The sequence below is a fragment of the Ruditapes philippinarum genome, unplaced genomic scaffold (genome assembly GCF_026571515.1).
Source record: "Ruditapes philippinarum isolate M1 unplaced genomic scaffold, ASM2657151v2 ctg10840_1_1_1_1, whole genome shotgun sequence".
Taxonomy (NCBI): domain Eukaryota; kingdom Metazoa; phylum Mollusca; class Bivalvia; order Venerida; family Veneridae; genus Ruditapes; species Ruditapes philippinarum.
In genome coordinates this window covers 1-19251 of record NW_026853035.1, presented here as the reverse complement: position 1 = coordinate 19251, position 19251 = coordinate 1, and the positions used below count along the sequence as shown (strand labels likewise).

Sequence of the window (19251 nt, the reverse complement as noted above, 5' to 3'; positions counted from 1 at the left end):
AGATCAGCTATTAATCGAACGCAAAACAATATTCATGTATTTACAAGATGAGTATTATCGTCGCCTAAATTGTAGCGCAGTTCCATATATTATAAATTCAATCGCTTCAACACAGACAAAATTCGTAAAATACAAATTCGTTTTGATTAGGCAGATTTAATTAATATGATACAAATACATCCTTGAGTTCAACAAAAAATTACATCTTGCGACATTTAACGGTAGTGTTGCGACATTTAACGGTAAGGGAAATTCGTGCGACATTTAACATTAACATTGCGACATTTAACGGCAAGTGATTTTGCGGCGGTTGCGACATTTAGCGGCAATGGTGCGACATTAAGCGGCAAGTGCGACATTTAGCGACGTTGCGACATATAACGGCGCAACAGTGAATAAAACTTAAAGACATAGGCTTCGACGGCATATATTTTACATGATTTAGTAGGAAAAAACCAAAATGCTCTATCAAATTATTCTGTGTTAATAAAAAAGGGTAAACAGCAGTGAATCGTCAATATGTTAATTGCAGAATTGGTATCTCTTCGATGTATGTATCATCATCAAATTCCCATGGTAGACATATAATGTTTTACATTACCCGTAAGACAGTGCAAGCTCGTAGAATGTTTATGGTACATGTTTGCGAGATTTGTTTTTCAAAGTGAAAGACAATAATGATTAAAATAACTTTTTCATTTATTTGAGTTTTCTTTTTCAATTAACACATAGATGATCTGTTTTTAACCATGTCTATGCATGTTTAAAGTTTGATTGGTAAATACGACCCTTTATAAAGTAGCTATATCAATACAACAATAAAAATAACTTATAAACACATCTGTGGATGTTTCGAAAATATAAATTTCACAATGTCCCCCTTTGATATATGAATTTTGCGTAGGCCGGTGCTAGGGTGCTTGGACGGTGCCTTGCAATTTCTAGTAAAGTTCCTGTACAGGCTCAATTAAATCGAGCCTACAATTTTTTCAATTTTGCCGTTTTGATAGTTTCTTAGGGATTCTTTAATTTCTATTTTAAATCGGGTCGTACAATAGATATTGTTGCAAAGACAAGCGGACTCGCTGACCTGTGAAGATGACAGGCAATTTTTAAATATTTACATACTGACTTTGACTCTTGGCATTCAAATTATAAAATGATCTAGTGTCCATAAAGGTTTATACAAATGCTATTCTATCAAATAAAGAAAACTTTATTAAAATATGCAGGTTTTATGTAAGACATTTGGGATCTCATATACCTGATATATATTAATTGTCCAAAAAGAATGACCTGTTATAGTTTGAAGTAATGATGTAAATTAAAGTGTGCCGTATACCTACACAGTGTGTACAATTCGACATGACATGTTGCTCATATCATTATACAATTTTTTATATGAAGGATAAAAAAGGTCATGGACTTCAAGTGCAGCCGTGGTAGAGCAAAAAATGGATTCAGCGTACCCGAATTATGTGAAAACGATTGACTACCTGCTTGTACTAAAAAATGCCGTAAGACTCTTAACGGAGGGTCTTTTCTGAAACCGTCTATTGTTAAAATCCCTGTTTGAAATCTGGTACCTTGGATTTGAAGATGTATTCTCGCCTATTTTGGGCCCAAACAAAACCATGCATTATAGGTTTTATAGGCAGTAATTATAATTTACTGGTGCTTTGGAACTTCATGTTGGTGATTGAAGACATTTTGTTATTGATGACTTTAATGCATTAAAACCAAGTTAACGCTGGATAATGCTTGGCAATGCTGTAAACAAAAACACATATTTATTGAGATTTGACTTTATCATGTTGCCATGTGTTTGGATCACTTCATGTTGCTGTTTCTGGTCGGAAGTTATCATGTACCAATGTGTACATTGAACAATGGATGTGCATTTTTATGGCTTTAAGAAATAAAACACCTTTAATTAAATTGATATTGATATAAAGTGATAATATTTGTGAACTATTTAAAAAACATAGTAAACAATTATATGGCATTTATATACCGACATTAACAAAAACATTATTTACGTAAAGTGCCGATTGAAACGGATTTATTTTTGTATGTAATTGGTGGATGTTACATGTGGATGTTACCCGTTTCGGAATGAACCGTAAATTGCTTATTTGCATATCGGCCACCGCACAGGTTAAGTGCTAAATGTGAGAAACACTTAAAAGTTGAGAGAGAACTGTCCTACGAATTATCAAAGTTCAAGTCTTTACTATTTAATTTTTTGTTTCAATGAAAGCTTAATGCTTTATGATTTTTTTTACTGAGTTGTTGAATTTTCTGTTATCAATGCAGATGCTTATTAAAATAGGTAACTTTCTGCTGGATTGTTCTTAGTTCAAATAACGTCAATGGTTTCATATAAATTTAGCATTTAAAGACATCAAGGTATCGTATTGATTCACTTTTGTCAATTGTTATTTTTGTAAGCTCATTGTCTAGATATTACTTTCAAATATTTGAATTTTCCGGGTAAGGCTTAACATTGTTTTTCATATGGATGTATCAGCATTCAGGTAACATGGATCTAGAAAATAGCAACTAGCAGTAAAAAGTTTTAACTATTAAAGTGGAGAAATAACTTTTTTTAGCTTTCAGAAATTAAGGTGAGATAATGATGATGTTAGTTGATTATACAAGGATGGTGTAACTGTTATACAAGGAAGATGTCACTGGAATACAAGGATGGTGGCACTGTTATACTTCTTTTTTGAGGCATAATGTGCCTTTAAACAAATTTGCCAATTGTGTAATAAAGGATAAACCTATACAGCAAATTAGCAAATTGTAACATATCGTAAGAATATATTAACGTATAATTTACTTATATGACATGTTCTAACATGAAATAAATACATATAACATACATATACGTTGTTGTTTTTCTCCAACGAAATTAGTCACTTCTACATTGGGCATTTTAAGTTCACCTTACTAGTAGGTTGTTAATATGTTGATGACAGTAACTAAACTTAGAGATCATTGATCATACGTTGAGAACGGTGAAAATTTCTTAACATGCTTAAAATCTTGGTAACTAAGAATAATTTTTTGATCTGAAGAATAGTTTATGTAAAGATCATAACGTTTTTAGTTAAAATTTTACTAACCTGGTGCCAATGTATCTCTGTTCGATAGTAGTGCCGCTGCTTTCATTTTCAGTATAAACTAAGGTTTCATTCTTTCTTGCGATGATATATCTAGACTATAATAATAATTTGCCTTTGCACATTAATTATTTTATATGGAATTATTGGAAATTAATAACACCAATTGTGAATTAAATTAATAGATCACAAGGTGCAAACGCTGGAATGTCATTGGTTACATTTCGGGTAAACTGAAATATTTTCACAAGTGCGTGTATATAGGGCAAATGGACCCTCATTAAGCATAGAATACATACATACAATGTCTATGATCTTTTCGCTTTTCGGTGAGTAATATTTAGCGAAAAACAAACTCATTATTTCTTTTATTACATTCAAAATGTCTCCGCAAACAATACTCTATCATAAGTAACCGAAAACGATAGTGTTGGCTCTAAATGAGCTGTTGAACGGTCAATTTAGTGAACATCGTAATACACTAGTCGGTCTATTTGACTGTATACTTTTATGATATCTATATGCATTGTATTTCGTTTTAAAACCGCAACAAGTTAAACAATCAGATAAATAATTATATTATTTATATCAAGCCTTATAAAACATGACTGATGCACTTTCAGCATTTGAACCACGTGATGTTCCAGTAAACATCAATATCGGATCCTATCTTATCACTTTAACCGCGTTCCCAATTTCAGAGTCCAAAATCTTCATCAAATCCATATTGTATCCCATACAGCATTGTTTTCATTTCAATGTCTAAAATATCTATATCAAATGCAAACTTTAATTTTTACTTTTAGGGTTAACAATTAATTAATACCTTATTACATTTTAAGTAACAACATTTCATGAAAAAATATAAATGAAGAGCTCAATATACATTATTGAGAACAACACTTATTATATTGGACTCGTACACAGCTACAAAAACAATATCATACACGACTAGCTCCTCGTCCAATATAGGTCTGACAGCCGTGTACACGTCCGATAGAATTCAGTATTGTACACAACAGTGTATAATATCCTTAACATAGATATAAGATAGTAATGATTATGAGTATTAGGCTAAAGGACACAAGTAATAGAAGTCTGGTTATCTTGGAAAAGACATATATACTATTCTCGTCATGTGTATTCTTTAAAGGGTTCTGCTTATTATATATATATTAAGCTTTATAGAAACGCAGTTTACAGTGCTTAGATGTTGCTCTATTGTCTACCAATATATTAAGTAAAATACAAATGAGCACAATAAGAAGGACATCTTAATATATTCACGGTGCCTTTGGGAGGTTAGCATAATACAAATAACGAGCACAATTTTATTTCATTTTTGAATATTTCATTTTTTATAGAATTAAATGTACAGCCCGCTCATTCTAGTGATCAACACATTCATTAAATTTTTATTTAGAAAGTTATCATGGCCAAAAAATCTGGACCGTTTTTTGTATTGGTTTTTGCCTCTTGGAGATCACAAAAAGTCACGTGGTACAGGCATCATGATATTGAAAACATCCAATTATACAATCTGCCTTTTACTGAGAACTATATAACTGCAACATTTGTACATGCGTTACATTTGGGTGCAGATAATTAAACAGTAAACATTGTTAATTATATTTGGAGACATATATCTTTCTAACCTATAATACTTTATTAAATATATATTCAATATATATAACTGTAAAATCAAATGATTATATTTCGCAAATTTTAAATAATACGAAGTGGAATTCTACTTAAATTAGCAAAAATGAAAATAAACGCTTAAAAGGCCGGTTTTTCACCGTATCAAAAAAGATAATTTTACTTTCACGTTGGAGTTATAAATGAATTTTTATAAATATCTGATAGATTTAGTCATTTTATATATGTTTAACTATATAACTTACGTGAAATTACTGATATTGTCTTCATTTTGATAAATATAAGGGGATCAGTATACGTTTCCTACGGAAACGTATAGCGACCATCCATATATGAAATATATCAAATGACTTTATTTACAGTTTTAAAGTAAGTTTGTTATATGCAAACATGATTTGAGGAAAGAATTACATATTTCAAAATATGTAAATGTTTTAGTTTTCCATTTTGTCAAAAAGTTAAAAGTAGTTTATCTTGCATTATAAGATAAAAACGTACGATAGATTACAAAAAAATACGTATTATATATGATTTACAATATAACTTGATTTAAATGCTTCCTTTACCAAATACAAATGTCTTGACTTTTCTCGTGTCACACATCATATAAGACGAAATATCGCTTAATCTTTGGGATCTATGTTCTGAAAAGAACATCAAATGGTCGAATATGCCTTTTAAAATATAATATTTATCATGTACCATCCTCTGTACATACATTTAAACTGGTAAATGTGTCGGAAGTTTTAAGCTCTATATATTATATATCTTACAAAAATATAATAGTTTCTATGATAAGTAATTTACATCAGGTACTACTTCACTAGCTTATTATATACTTATTAACAACTAACAGAGTTTGCCTTTTTTATTGAATCTTTATCTTGTAACACTATCTGAAGCACAATAATTTAAACTTTCCTTAATATTTGGAATACAAAAAGCCTCAATCGAATGTTTCATTTATAATTTTTAAAAAAGCTTTCTATTGTGCGAGATTTTTCTGTCCTCATCATCATATATAAATTGTAAAATATGTTATATTATATTTTATAATGCTAGAGGAATGCGAATGAAAAACCCCAATATATATAACTAATACATATAAATGAACAGAACATTTGTTACATAAATTTGAATCCAGCAATATTAACAGCAGATTGAGTAAATGATGTATATTCAAGATCAAATAACAATGTAAATATTGGTCAAATATAAATCGTGTGTTAAATTAATTGTCTTAAATTCAGTTTTTACCAACATGCAGGGGCTGTAGATATTACTAGATAAATATTTCAGGTCAAGTAAGCTTATAAGAATTGGTTAGGTATATAATATGTATTAAATAAATTGTCAAAAATTCTGATTTAACTAACATATAGGGGTGGTCGCTATACGTTTCCGTAGTTTCCGTACCTGTTTGATTAAAATGTATTTGTTGAACGATATAGACATTGTAAATAAAAAAACTTACATCATTATTCTAGACAATGTAAATAAATCAATTTTAAATCATTATTAATGTTTGTAGTTAATTTTTCATGGTTGTATAATAAAATGTTTTTGTCAATAGCTATAAGTTATGTATTTCCACATGAATTTTATCAAGAAATTTTAAATGTTATAAGTAGGTTTGATAACTCTTTTTGTATCTCCATTAAAGATTATTACCAAGCTTTGCTAATGATAGTAACAGTTAAGTTACAGCAAGGAGCTGTCTTCAAAATGAATGTTCATTACTGGGGCCAGTTTCTGATCAGAAGCAATTTAGTTTTGAAATAATCTGGCTGGCAAATTACCAACTTTCTTTGTTAGACGTGTTGTTCTAAATCCTTGTTTACTTTAGTTTCTCTCTTAGTATATACAGAACTAGAGTCATTTTATTATCATCTCATAATAATAGTTGGCATATTTTGTTGATAACTGTTTTACTTATGTCTTCAACATCTGTGTCAAACTAGAACAGTCAGGAAATTGGGGAAAACATATTTCCTGTCAATGGATCTGTTCCATTATAATTCTTAGATTTATATTATGAGTCTGTCTAGCTTTGAATTAACATTTGTGTATCTGGACTATTGGGATTTTAGTTGTGTAGATTCCGGTAAGACAGAACTGATGTACAGGCTGGCCTGATTCTGTCATACTGGTGACATAAAAACTTCATCATCATCACCACTTGAACAATCAAATGTAGCAACTTAAAGACTCTGTAACACAACTTTTATGGTTTTATATCATGAAATATGATGCTCAAATTAAGATTTATTTATTTTGTAAGTTCCAAAAAGCATTATTTATTAAGATATTACCGACTTTAACATTTCATGTAAATAAAGGGAGGTAATAAAAAAAATTTTCTATAAAGTCTGAATCAAATTTTTCAATAAGAAATGAATGCATATATTTTAATGATTACATATAATATGTAGTTTTTTGCAGTACATATTTTATATATTCTTCGATGTTTGGAAATTGTTTTATAAGCATAATTATATACAGACACTTTAACTTGAAATCTGCTCGGTCAATAGTTTCCAATAGTGTCCAGCATTTCCCCTCTAAATCCAGTAAAATATTTATTTTGTTGTCATTATGCCGCACTGACTGTAACATTACTATAATTGATAAGAAGCTTAGTAAACATTTTACAAGTCTATATATAACTTTGATATTGACTTCTTAATTCTTGATCAATTTTGTGTTTTACAATTTTTCAGATATGAGTGTAAGAAGTTCACAAGTTTCCTTAACCAATGAGATGCCTGGAAAATATGTCTGTGAGTTTTGTCCGAAACGTTTCCGTGATAATTGGAAGTTACAGACACATCGTAGAGTACATACAGGAGAACGTCCTTTCAAATGTCGGTTTTGTGAGCGTACTTTCAGCACAAAAGGAAACTTGAATTCCCACTTGGCCGTACATCTAAAATTATAGAACAAATCATATTGTTTTCGTTTTATACTGTTGATGTTTAAAATCTTGTTTATATTTTCAAAATTGTTTATGCAGTTTCAATATTTCCGTGGAATAATTAAAATGTAATTGAGGAAGAAGAGCGTTGCTTAATTGAAGTGTGACAGTAGTTTAACTCTACATGTCAATCTGACATTTAGTTGAATATTATATAAGTAAGACTGATTGATTTGAGGTTAGGCATATAACAGGTCTAACAGTAAATACGACATGTTTGATGTATATACAGTATAGGAATAGATGTTTGTGTACAAGTTTCCTTGTAAATATTTATAAAAAGAAAATGCATGACATAAAATAGGCAAGTTGTACCTTTGAAAAATGTTATAGAATACAAAAGGTTTGTTTGTTGAAGTTGGAGGGAGACATTAACATTATATATACACAATCAGATTTTGTTGTAAATATAAACTTTTAAATGTACAATTTATGAAATAAAGCTTATATACAGGAAGGCATATAATTATGTATTTTGTATGTATAATTTTGGCAAATTTGTCAATTATTATCAGCTCTTAACCTGCTGAATTTCTTAAAATGAAGTATTATGTCCAGCTTCCATTTTTGGAACTGACCATTACAATTTTTAGGGAAGTCTGATATACATGAAAGAGCTTGTACAGCAATAAACTTTCTGATTAACCCTGAGCGTGTTGGCTGCAACAACAAATTCATACCTTAACCATGTGATCAGATGGTAGGGATGTTCCTGATCTTGTTCTACACTGTTCACTATACAGTATGTCCATATCTTGAAATGTTCCCCCTGAAAATGATGAATGGTTTTGTCTATATTGAAAGATATACAAGTCAATTAAAGATACTTAGAATGTTAGTGTTACTATAACAGTAAAATACTGACTTTCTCTAAGTGTCAATATATAGTCAGGCCTGAAACAAGACATTTTATTGATTAACCATTTATTTTGATGTGAAATTTAAACTTCAGTCTACTCTACAAACACAGTTATTCCATTTTTATCAGCAAATTGTTAAAGAATAGAAAATGAGAAATGTATTGTTTACTTAGTTAGTTTCTTTGAGAAATATAAATATTTGGTAAAGGTAAAAAGTTTCTTCTTGCAGGTATCTTGTATATTAAGGTTTCAAATTTATTTATTGATGGCCAGTAATGAAAGTTCAGTTTTAAATATTTTATTCTTATAATTTGATAAACCCTACACCTGAATGGGATAATGAAATACTGGAAAAGGCCCCTGGCGTAAAGTAATTGAATTGGGGAAACAATATTTAGCATTTTGGGCATTTGCATGTCAAAATAATTAGAATTTTTCAGGAGTAGACAAAAGTTTTAATTAATTCGGCTGCTGTTCAGGGATTTTTTTTTTTTTGAAGTTTTGAAAAAGAGTTAATTTTTCATTCAACCAGAGTCCTTATATCTGTGCCTTGGAATAAGCCAAAAATGCGCTTGACCAATTTCCTCATTGTCATATAGAAATGTTATAGTCAGGATAGAATTTAAATGGTCTTAATTAAACTCTGTATAATATATATATATTTTCAGGAAAGAAAGTAGACAGTACAAAGACTGGGAAACATGGATGTGACTTTTGTGACAAAAGTTTTCCCACTAACTGGAAACTACAGACACACAGGAGAATTCACACCGGAGAAAAACCGTTTATTTGTAAGGAATGTGGAAAAGGATTTACAACCAAGGGAAATCTACATTCACACATGACTGTACATTACAATATATTCTAAATTGTTCATTTTGTGACTAGAAATCAGAAATGTTTAAAGTCCACTGTGTTTATAACTGTTATTTGCAACTGTTACATAAATGAACATTTTATAGGAGAAAAAAAGGCCCGGACAATTTGTGAGACTTGTTTTGAGTAATTGCATGATTGTGTTTTCATTGTGATTTGAAGTAAAGATGTAAAAAAAATACAATTAAATACATTCAATAAAGTATATAAAGCTCATTTTTAGCTTGATTATTGAGAACTACATTTGTATCTGTAGAATAAGATAACTAATGTGTACTCACCCAGGCTTAAGATGCAGCTTCATACTTTGGTTGTATGCAAGTTAGTATCTCTAAACTTACTGAAGGGAATGGGTTGAAACTTCAAGCATAATAGGAGATCACTGTCCAAGGTATGTAACTCTAACATAGGTTTTGAATAAAAGTGGAACAATCAACACCGGGTAATTTTTAAGGATTTATTTAATGATAACTGACGTTTTGACTCTCCCGAGTCTTCATCAGAGTTATAAAATATAAAATAAGTTCTGAATAAACTAACCTTCTGTTCTACTTATATATACTATATTGTCTTGATCATATATTATAAAGATGTTAGAACTATACTGAATAAACTAACCTTCTGTTCTACTTATATATACTATATTGTCTTGATCATATATTATAAAGTTGTATAATTCTAGGAAGTTACTGATTAACATTTACAATTCATAAATTTGACATGTTCAATGTTTCATTTGTAATTTTCCTTGTTTAAGGTAAAAATATACATGTATTTTAAAATTTCATTTAAACACAATTATGGTTGCCATGTCTTAGTTTGTACACAATCTGTAATTATTGAAGAGGTTTCCACCTGTACCAACCATTATTAGCATTGTGCAGCTTGTGTGTTTAGTTTAAATTCAGTTAGTATTTTGGTATTTGTGCATATATTTTATTGTGAAGTTACATTTTGTCTTGATTAAAGTGACATTATGCTCATATTTTCTTTGTCAGGTTGAGTTGAAGTAACTTTATATTTCCAAAAATAAACTGTTATAATTGTGATTGACCAACGGTTGATGTTGAAAATTGTTTGGGATAAAATATAAATCTGCCTAGATTATATCAAGACTGCCACACTCTTCTATAAAATTGAATATTACAGATAAAATCTAATAGATATAGATATTCATAGAATTTTTCTTTGGCCACATGAGTTATTTATCGTCCCTGGGAAGTAAACTATAAAATTGAAAGGAATTATTGCAAAATGAAAACTTATTTGACTTTCACCTGTTCACTCCCTATATATTACCCCCTTACCATTCTGTTCCCAGAATCACAAGAAAGTGAGGAAAAAAAACATTCATGAAATAAGGTAGTATGCTTTTATCTCATACTCTCAAATCTGTTCCTGGAACCAACCAGTACTGCAACAATTAATGTCAAGTTTCTTGGGTAAGGAAACAAATGGCTTGCCCCTGATGTGGATTGATCCCATGCTGCTAATGATCCTTGAAATCCTAGTCTGACAGGTTAACCCACTCGCCCATGCCATTACATTATGGCTGTCACACAGGTAGCTAACTTTGAATTTTTGATCTCTTATATTATCTGTTGTTTTTTTACCACACTAAATATCTGAAATGGACTTGACCATCATTCAATCTGGACAAAATAATTTGTCATTTTTAGAGAAAAATTTGTACTTATATAATAAATATGAGCCGCATCATGACAAAACCAATATAATGCGTTTGCGACCAGCATGGATCCAGAGCAGCCTGGGCATCCGCGCAGTCTGATCAGGATCCATGCTGTTGGCTTGCCATAGCGGCTCATATATTATTGAATAACATACAGTGCTGACCCTTATGTGTGCATTATAATGGTAATATAAAACTCATGTTAAAATGAAAAGAAATTTATAAAAAAATAACCTTTTTAGAAATACATGACTGTATTGTTTAAGAAAACAAGTGATTGTATTTCTCTGTCAGATCATTTATGTATTAAGTGACCGTAATGTCTGTAAAAAACTACTTGTATTTGTTATAAATTGAATGGAAGTATTGGTACTTTATATAACAATTGAGTTCTGTTTTTGTGAAATTTGTGTTGTTGTTGTTATTACTATAATTTGCTCCTTTATACAATAGATAAGAGAAAATTGACCAATTTATTTCATAATTATAATCTGATATATTGTAGTTCAATTGTAACTTGTACATATCTGATTATGTATATATATATATGTTCTATATTTCAGATCATAAAAAAGGGGATATAGATAACCCTAATAACTATAGAGGTATTACTCTTCTTAGCATTTTTGGGTAACTTTTTACCAAAGTAATAAATGAACGTTTAAATATGTGTATATAGAACCCAAGCTGGTTTCAGAAAAAACATGAGCACTATTGATAATGTTTTTATATTACATGGTATTATAACACATTTATTAGATAATAGTAAAACATTGTATGCTGTTTTTGTAGATTTCACTAAAGCTTTTGATTATTTGGTAAGAGATGTTATTTGGTATAAATTAATTAAATTTGGAGTGAGAGGTAAAATGTTAGATATTATTAGGTCCATATACAAGAGTAAAATACAATAATACTATTAGTGAAGAATTTGTATGTTACTTGGGAGTAAGACAAGGCGAAACCCTTTCGCTGTTTTTATTTTCAATGTATTTAATTGATAAAGAAGAATATTTTATGTTAAATGGTTTTGAAGGTATTGACTTAGGTATTTTAAAGATATTTTTATTATTGTATGCAGATGATATAGTGATTATGTCTGAAACAGAGGAGGGCTTACAAAAAGGATTAAGATTATTAGAAATATATTGTGATAGGAGGAAATAAAGTGTTAACTGTACAAAGACAAAGGTTTTGATTTTTAAAAAAGGGGGAAGACTTAGACAGAATTTGAATTTTTATTATAAAGGTCAGTCAATTGAAATAGTTAAAAAGTTTACATATCTAGGAATTGTTTTTCTGTTGGCAGATCTTTTAATATGACTTTTGAAACACTCTCTGGACAAGCATTGAAGGCGTTGTATAAACTTGAAAAAGAGCTGATAAGATTCCCTTGTATGTCAGTTAAACATAAACTGGATTTATTTGATAAACTTATTTTACCAATTCTTAACTATGGATCACAAATATGGGGTTTACTTGATAGTCATGTATTAGAAAACATTCATTTAAAGTATTGTAAGAAGTTGTTAGGAGTTAAAAGACAAACACAAAACAATTTTATCTATGGTGAACTTGGAAGGACATCTTTAAAAACAATGAGAGCTATTAATGTTATAAAATACTGGTTAAAAGTTGTTCAGTTAAGTAGTACAAAATATGTCAAAGTTGTATATGATCTTATGTGTAGAGATTTAGAACTTAAACCGAATTTTAAGTCCTGGGCTAAGTCCGTTATGATTTTGTTACAATCTTTAGGTTTCAATGAAGTATGGATTAATCAGGGCGTTGGTGATATAAATATATTTTTAGCAGTAGTAAAACAAAGATTAACAGATACATTTATACAAAATTGGTATGCAGCTTTAAGAGATTCATCAAGAGCAAGAAGTTATGTATTATTTTGTGATTTTGGTTTTAAGTCATATCTGTCAATGGTTAATATTGAAAAATTTAGAAATCTTTATCACGTTTCAGGACATCATCGCATAGATTAAAAGTAGAAACTGGTAGATGGCATAAACCTGAAGCAATTCCTTATAATGAAAGAAAATGTAATATTTGCTTAAAACTAGAAGATGAATTTCATGTATTATTAGAATGTCCACAATACAATGTTTTGAGAAAACAGCTCATAGATAAATATTATTGGAAAAAACCAAATATACCAAAATTTATTGAATTGTTAACATCTCAAAATGAAAATGTTATAAGAAAATTATCAATGTTTATCTTTAAAATGTTTGAATTAAGAACAAATGATGAATATTCGTAAATTATAGTACCTAGGAAGGTAAATGTAATGTTACTTAATTGATATCATTATGTAAAACCTGTACTTCATTTAAACCTTGCTGTAATATGTTATTCTGTTCATATTAAAGCAAACTTATGACTCAAATATACAGTAAATGCTAAATATATGTTATATATGTTTAATGACCTTGATATTATGTTTATGTATGTATGTATGTTTGTATATATGCTGTGTGCTCATGGGTATAATACCCACATGTATTTGGAATAAAATCTTGAAATCTTATGTAGAACCTGCTATGAGACAAGGACCCGCTGATACATCGGGAAAGTTAAAGAGAATATGTATGATATGTGATAAAGCGTTCCGTGACAACTGGTACCTGCAGAGACACATGAGATCTCACACCGGAGAAAAACCGTTCACGTGTAAATACTGCGACAAAGCTTTCAAACAGAAAGGACATTTGAGAGTTCATATGCTGAAACATTTGGATGATTAATTAGAGTGAGTTTACAATAGTGATGAACTAATGAATGTATCAACTCTCTTATTATGGGGATTGCTTAAAAAGTGGGATAAATTTCTCATTTGCCTGTTAATTTTTGTGTTCTGTGGATAGTGAAAAGTAGAGTGATAAGAATGTTTTTAAGTGTGTTTTGATTATTTTTAAGCATTTTCCTGGACAGCAAAGGTTAATGTTTCAGCTGTGGTCATCTTCTTGATGTCTTTTAATGTACCAGCTTCACTAGAATTCAGCATTTAGAGAATGAAATAATGTGTAATTATTAAGAATAATCATTTGGTATGATCTCGCTAGGATATGATTATATAATGGTGATCAAACTCATTCGAAAAGATGGCTAGTTATAGTGGTAGGATTAAACAAGAATGATCAAACATGTCTAGTTATACAAGAATGACCAAACATGGCTAGTTATAGTGGCAGGATTAAACAATAATGACGGAACATGGCTAGTTATAGTGGCAGGATTAAACAAGAATGACCAAACATGGCTAGTTATAGTGGCAGGATTAAACAAGAATGACCAAACATGGCTAGTTATAGTGGCAGGATTAAACAAGAATGACCAAACATGGCTAGTTATAGTGGCAGGATTAAACAAGAATGACCAAACATGGCTAGTTATAGTGGTAGGATTAAACAAGAATGACCAAACATGGTTAGTTATAGTGGCAGGACTTAACAAGAATGACCAAACATTGCTAGTTATAGTGGCAGGATTAAATAAGAATGACCAAACATGGTTAGTTATAGTGGCAGGATTAAACAAGAATGACGGAACATGTCTAGTTATAGTGGCAGGATTAAACAAAAATGACGGAACATGGCTAGTTATAGTGGCAGGATTAAACAAGAATGACGGAACATGTCTAGCTATAGTAGCAGGAATAAACAAGAATGATCAAACATGGCTAGTTATAGTGGCAGGATTAAACAAGAATGACCGAACATGTCTAGTTATAGTGGCAGGATTAAACAAGAATGACCAAACATGTCTAGTTATAGTGGCAGGAATAAACAAGAATGATCAAACATGGCTAGTTTTAGTGGCAGGATTAAACAAAAATGACGGAACATGGTTAGTTATAGTGGCAGGATTAAACAAGAATGACGGAACATGTCTAGTTATAGTGGCAGGATTAAACAAGAATGATCAAACATGGCTAGTTATAGTGGCAGGATTAAACAAGAATGACCAAACATGGCTAGTTATAGTGGCAGGAATAAACAAGAATGATCAAACATGGCTAGTTATAGTGGCAGGATTAAACAAGAATGACGGAACATGGCTAGTTATAGTGGCAGGATTAAACAAGAATGACCAAACATGTCTAGTTATAGTGGCAGGATTAAACAAGAATGACCAAACATGGCTAGTTATAGTGGCAGGATTAAACAAGAATGACCAAACATGGTTAGTTATAGTGGCAGGAATAAACAAGAAAAGTTTGTTTCCCTTTACACACAACATTTTTATATCTTTAGAATGAATTGGTGAGGACGGGTTTAGTGTTAAGGATGTAAAATTAGCAAAAATTAGTATAAAAAATGCATAGTTGACTTATAATTTCATTTTATTTATGATATCTCTTTTTATCAATTGGATTGTTGACTTATTTATAAAACTTTAAGAATGTTATAACTTTGTTTCTTAGGACCAGATTTAAAGCATTTTTCTATGATTTACATTTCATGAATTGATCATTTGTAAGTGTATATAAACATATAATTTTTGATAAATGCCCCTCCCCTTATAAACGAAGTCCTATATTTACAAAATTTAAAATGGCTGTTTTTTCTATTATATATTATCTAGGAAAAAATAACTCAGAAACAATAAACTTCTGTTTTGATTTGACAATATCTAACTTTCATTTTACTCTATACTTAATTCCACTCTTTTGGAAAATGTCCCTGTGGGCTTTTATTACAGAATATATGGTAATTCTTAATTTATCATAATCAGTATACAGCATATTGTATTTACTTTTACTCTTGAATCTTGATTGTATGCATTCATTTTTGAATGTGAAGAAGTCTCTTAATTGTATAAAATGTAATTGTTTTATTCCAACCTGCTGAAAACTTAGCCTTGGCTACAGATATATAACCAACCTGCTGAAAACTTAGCCTTGGCTACAGATATATAATCTGCCTGCTGAAAACTTAGCCTTGGCTACAGATATATAACCTGCCTGCTCCAGGAACCATAACCTGTGCCACCGGTGTAGAACCCGGCTAGTCTACCTTTATGTGTCCAGTGTCTATTCTAGGAGAGGGGATTCAATCCTAATTTTGATAATTCCCCCATACATTGGGGTGAAAATTTTACATAGAGAAAGAATGAAAAAAAAATGAGTAAATGTTATGGATTCTCACTTTATGATAAGCCCGCCCCCCTTCCCTGTTTTTCAAATCCTAGAATAGACACTGCAGTGTCTGACCAGGCTCTAAACTGATTAAACATAATACTTGTTTTTTGACAATGAGTCCCCTTCATTTTCAAATGAACTATACCAGCATTCAAGCATGTAAATCCGTTGAAAAAAAATTTAGCAGCTTAAATGTTAACATTTTAATGTTTCAAAGAAATGTTTATATCAGAATAATATAGTATAATATCTGTGTATATTTGATGTTTCTGTGTATGTTGTGAAGTTGTTGTCTTTATAAAAATAAAGATAAAGAATCTTGTAACTCTCTTTGTTTCATTTTTAGAAATATTAAATATATCCAAGATTTTAAATGGTTTAAGTTGCCTTTGGCGTTATGATGAGGCCTTAACTGTGTTCACATGATTTTATGGTTAATACAGTTTCTAAAAAACATGTTATTAACATCCTGTATGTTATAAATAATAAATTGTGATGTTAATGAAACTTATAGTTTTAATCATTTAATGATATACTTTCTACAGTTCAATATCTGAAATGATTGATATCCCCCAGGAAGCCAGATATTATATATACTGTATACATTAAGGAAATAATTTTATAATATATGTGGTAAAGTTACTTTAATTACACTTTCGTTATGAGAAAATCTTAGTGTTAAGAATATTTATTATTATAATATTGCATGGATGTTGAAGTTTTTTGTTGTTGTATTTATCTATATTATATCATGATATACAATAAGGCAATAGAAAATAAATAACTAGATTCTCATCCAAATTTTGGAAAACAATGGGGCGGGTGGGTGGATTTTAATTTTCATTTTTTATTTTCCATTCTCGGTCTGGAATTGCACACAAGGAGGTCAATATTTGGGAATTTGTTCTATATAATAGGTTCTTATATTATATGTATGTAAGATATATAGATTCAGACATCATGATAATATATCTTGATTGTAATGATCTGGCTGTTTTATTGAACCTTTCATATTTTGACATCAAACCAATTGATGTTTGGACAAAAAAAAACCCACAAAAAACAATAGATCTCCATGTATTGTTACAAAACAAGACATATTAATTTTATAAAGGAGTTGAATAAAGATGTACTATGCCTATGCTGATCAATAGTGCTTTTACATGAGTAAATTAATTAATCAACCAATGAAGCTACACAAAAAGACAATCCTATTTATATATCACTTTGCAAAAATAACATCTAAGCTATTGGAAATTTGGCAAAGAAAGTACAGAGATTTACCTATTATATTAAAAAGCTATCTTATTTTCACTTTCATACCATGACTAGATATTATAAAGATTATATACAAAATCAAGCAGCACGCTGACCATGCAGATTCTATGCAAAATTAGTTTCTAAGACCACATGGACCGGCACCCTTTTGTTTATTTTTGGCTGTGACATTTCAAGTATTATATGATAACAAACTGTGTGAATGTCAAAAAGACGGCTTTTCTTAGTGTGGCTTTCAATGAAGAAACAAAACAAAATGTGGACGGTAGAAATAATCACGGTCCTCACTAGGATTTTCAAAACCCTGAGACTCCCAATTCTGCTGTTTCTTCTTGATTAATTCCACCATTGAGCTTGTAGATATATCTGTGATTCCACACACCCCCCTCCCTTAAGAAAATATCCATTGTACAATTAACACACACTGGCAAATGTCTCATTCTAAACTAATGTAAACATTACAGTAAATAAATTCAATTAATAAACTATATTAAAAGTGTTATTAGACAGATTTTATCAAAACAAGGCTACTTTTGGTGACTTCTTTTCTTGTTATAAAAATCGACATCGCGAAAATATGTGACAAACGAAAAAATGTCTGTTTCCTGCATAACCATTCACATTTCTATTTGTTGTTGATTTTGATTTTATCAGATTAATTATTTAATGAGTATTTTTAGACTGTTATTCAGCTGCGATTTTAAAAGGCTTTGTAAAACAAAATTTACAAATTTGTAATTTACGGCAAAAGTTACCTATGCTGTTTATGTACTGATGTTTATTTGAATATTTGACTTGTCCAAAATTGGTCCTCTGTGGCTCAAACTTCAATATAGTTTAAGTTCTTTAACACATTTCATTTTTACTATCAAAACAGGTTATTTTTAGCTCTTAGAAATTTCATTTGGACCCGAGGTTTTTTCACGGTAAGAAATTTTATCTCGGCCTGCATGATCCGAGACAGAGACTGACGGACTTTCGGCCGCACAGATGATGCCACATTTATATACTTTAAGTACTCGGCATCCGTACACAGTTATCAAGGTAAATACTTAATTCTTTTTCTTTCTTTCTTTTTTCTTTCTTTCTTTCTTTCTTTTTTATTCTTTTCTTTTTTGAAAATAAAAATCGTTCGGGCGGAGCAATTTTTGCCGGGCGGGCGGGGATGAGAATCTGGGAATTTATTTTCTATAGCCTAAGAGAGGTTATTGCCTTATTCACAATGACTTTCTATGTTGTTTATTTCAGATTTTGACCATGACTCGATACCCAGAGGAAACATGGATATTGGATCACCGCGAGGAAAGATCTGTCCGCTGTGTAATAAAGGATTTAAACATAACTGGCATTTACAGCGTCATATCCGCTCACACACTGGCGAGAGACCGTACGTGTGTAAATATTGTGATAAATCGTTCACACAGCAGGGACATATGAGAGTACACATGCTGAAACACATCGATGATTGATGACCACTACGACTGATGACCGCAACGACTGAGGTTGACCTTAGGGACTGTTGATAACCTTTCAATTTGATGATAACCTTGGGGACTGTTGATAACCTTTCAATTTGATGATAACCTTGGGGATTGTTGATAACCTTCAAATCTGATGATAACCTTAGGTTC

The 19251-nt window shown here is 30.4% G+C and overlaps 1 protein-coding gene across 1 annotated transcript; it reads left to right on the top strand.

Moving 5' to 3' along the window:
• The first annotated feature begins 6821 nt into the window (after positions 1–6821).
• LOC132732109 (transcription factor E4F1-like) lies at positions 6822–16918 on the top strand. The gene is made up of 6 exons (XM_060718475.1): positions 6822–6891; positions 7508–7666; positions 9290–9412; positions 11751–11792; positions 13735–13916; positions 14354–16918. The coding sequence occupies exons 1-6, from the start codon at positions 6822–6824 to the stop codon at positions 15458–15460; spliced, it is 1683 nt and encodes a 560-aa protein (XP_060574458.1). The 3' UTR covers positions 15461–16918.
• Positions 16919–19251: the final 2333 nt, after the last annotated feature.

What these genes read in the sequence shown, in the direction of transcription:
- LOC132732109 (XM_060718475.1), top strand. Translation starts at nt 6,822, where the DNA reads ATGAGTCTGTCTAGCTTTGAATTAACATTTGTGTATCTGGACTATTGG. An exon ending in TTTTAGTTGTGTAGATTCCG is followed by an intron (nt 6,892 to 7,507) that starts GTAAGACAGAAC and finishes ACAATTTTTCAG; the next exon opens with ATATGAGTGTAAGAAGTTCA. An exon ending in CGGAGAAAAACCGTTTATTT is followed by an intron (nt 9,413 to 11,750) that starts GTAAGGAATGTG and finishes TCTATATTTCAG; the next exon opens with ATCATAAAAAAGGGGATATA.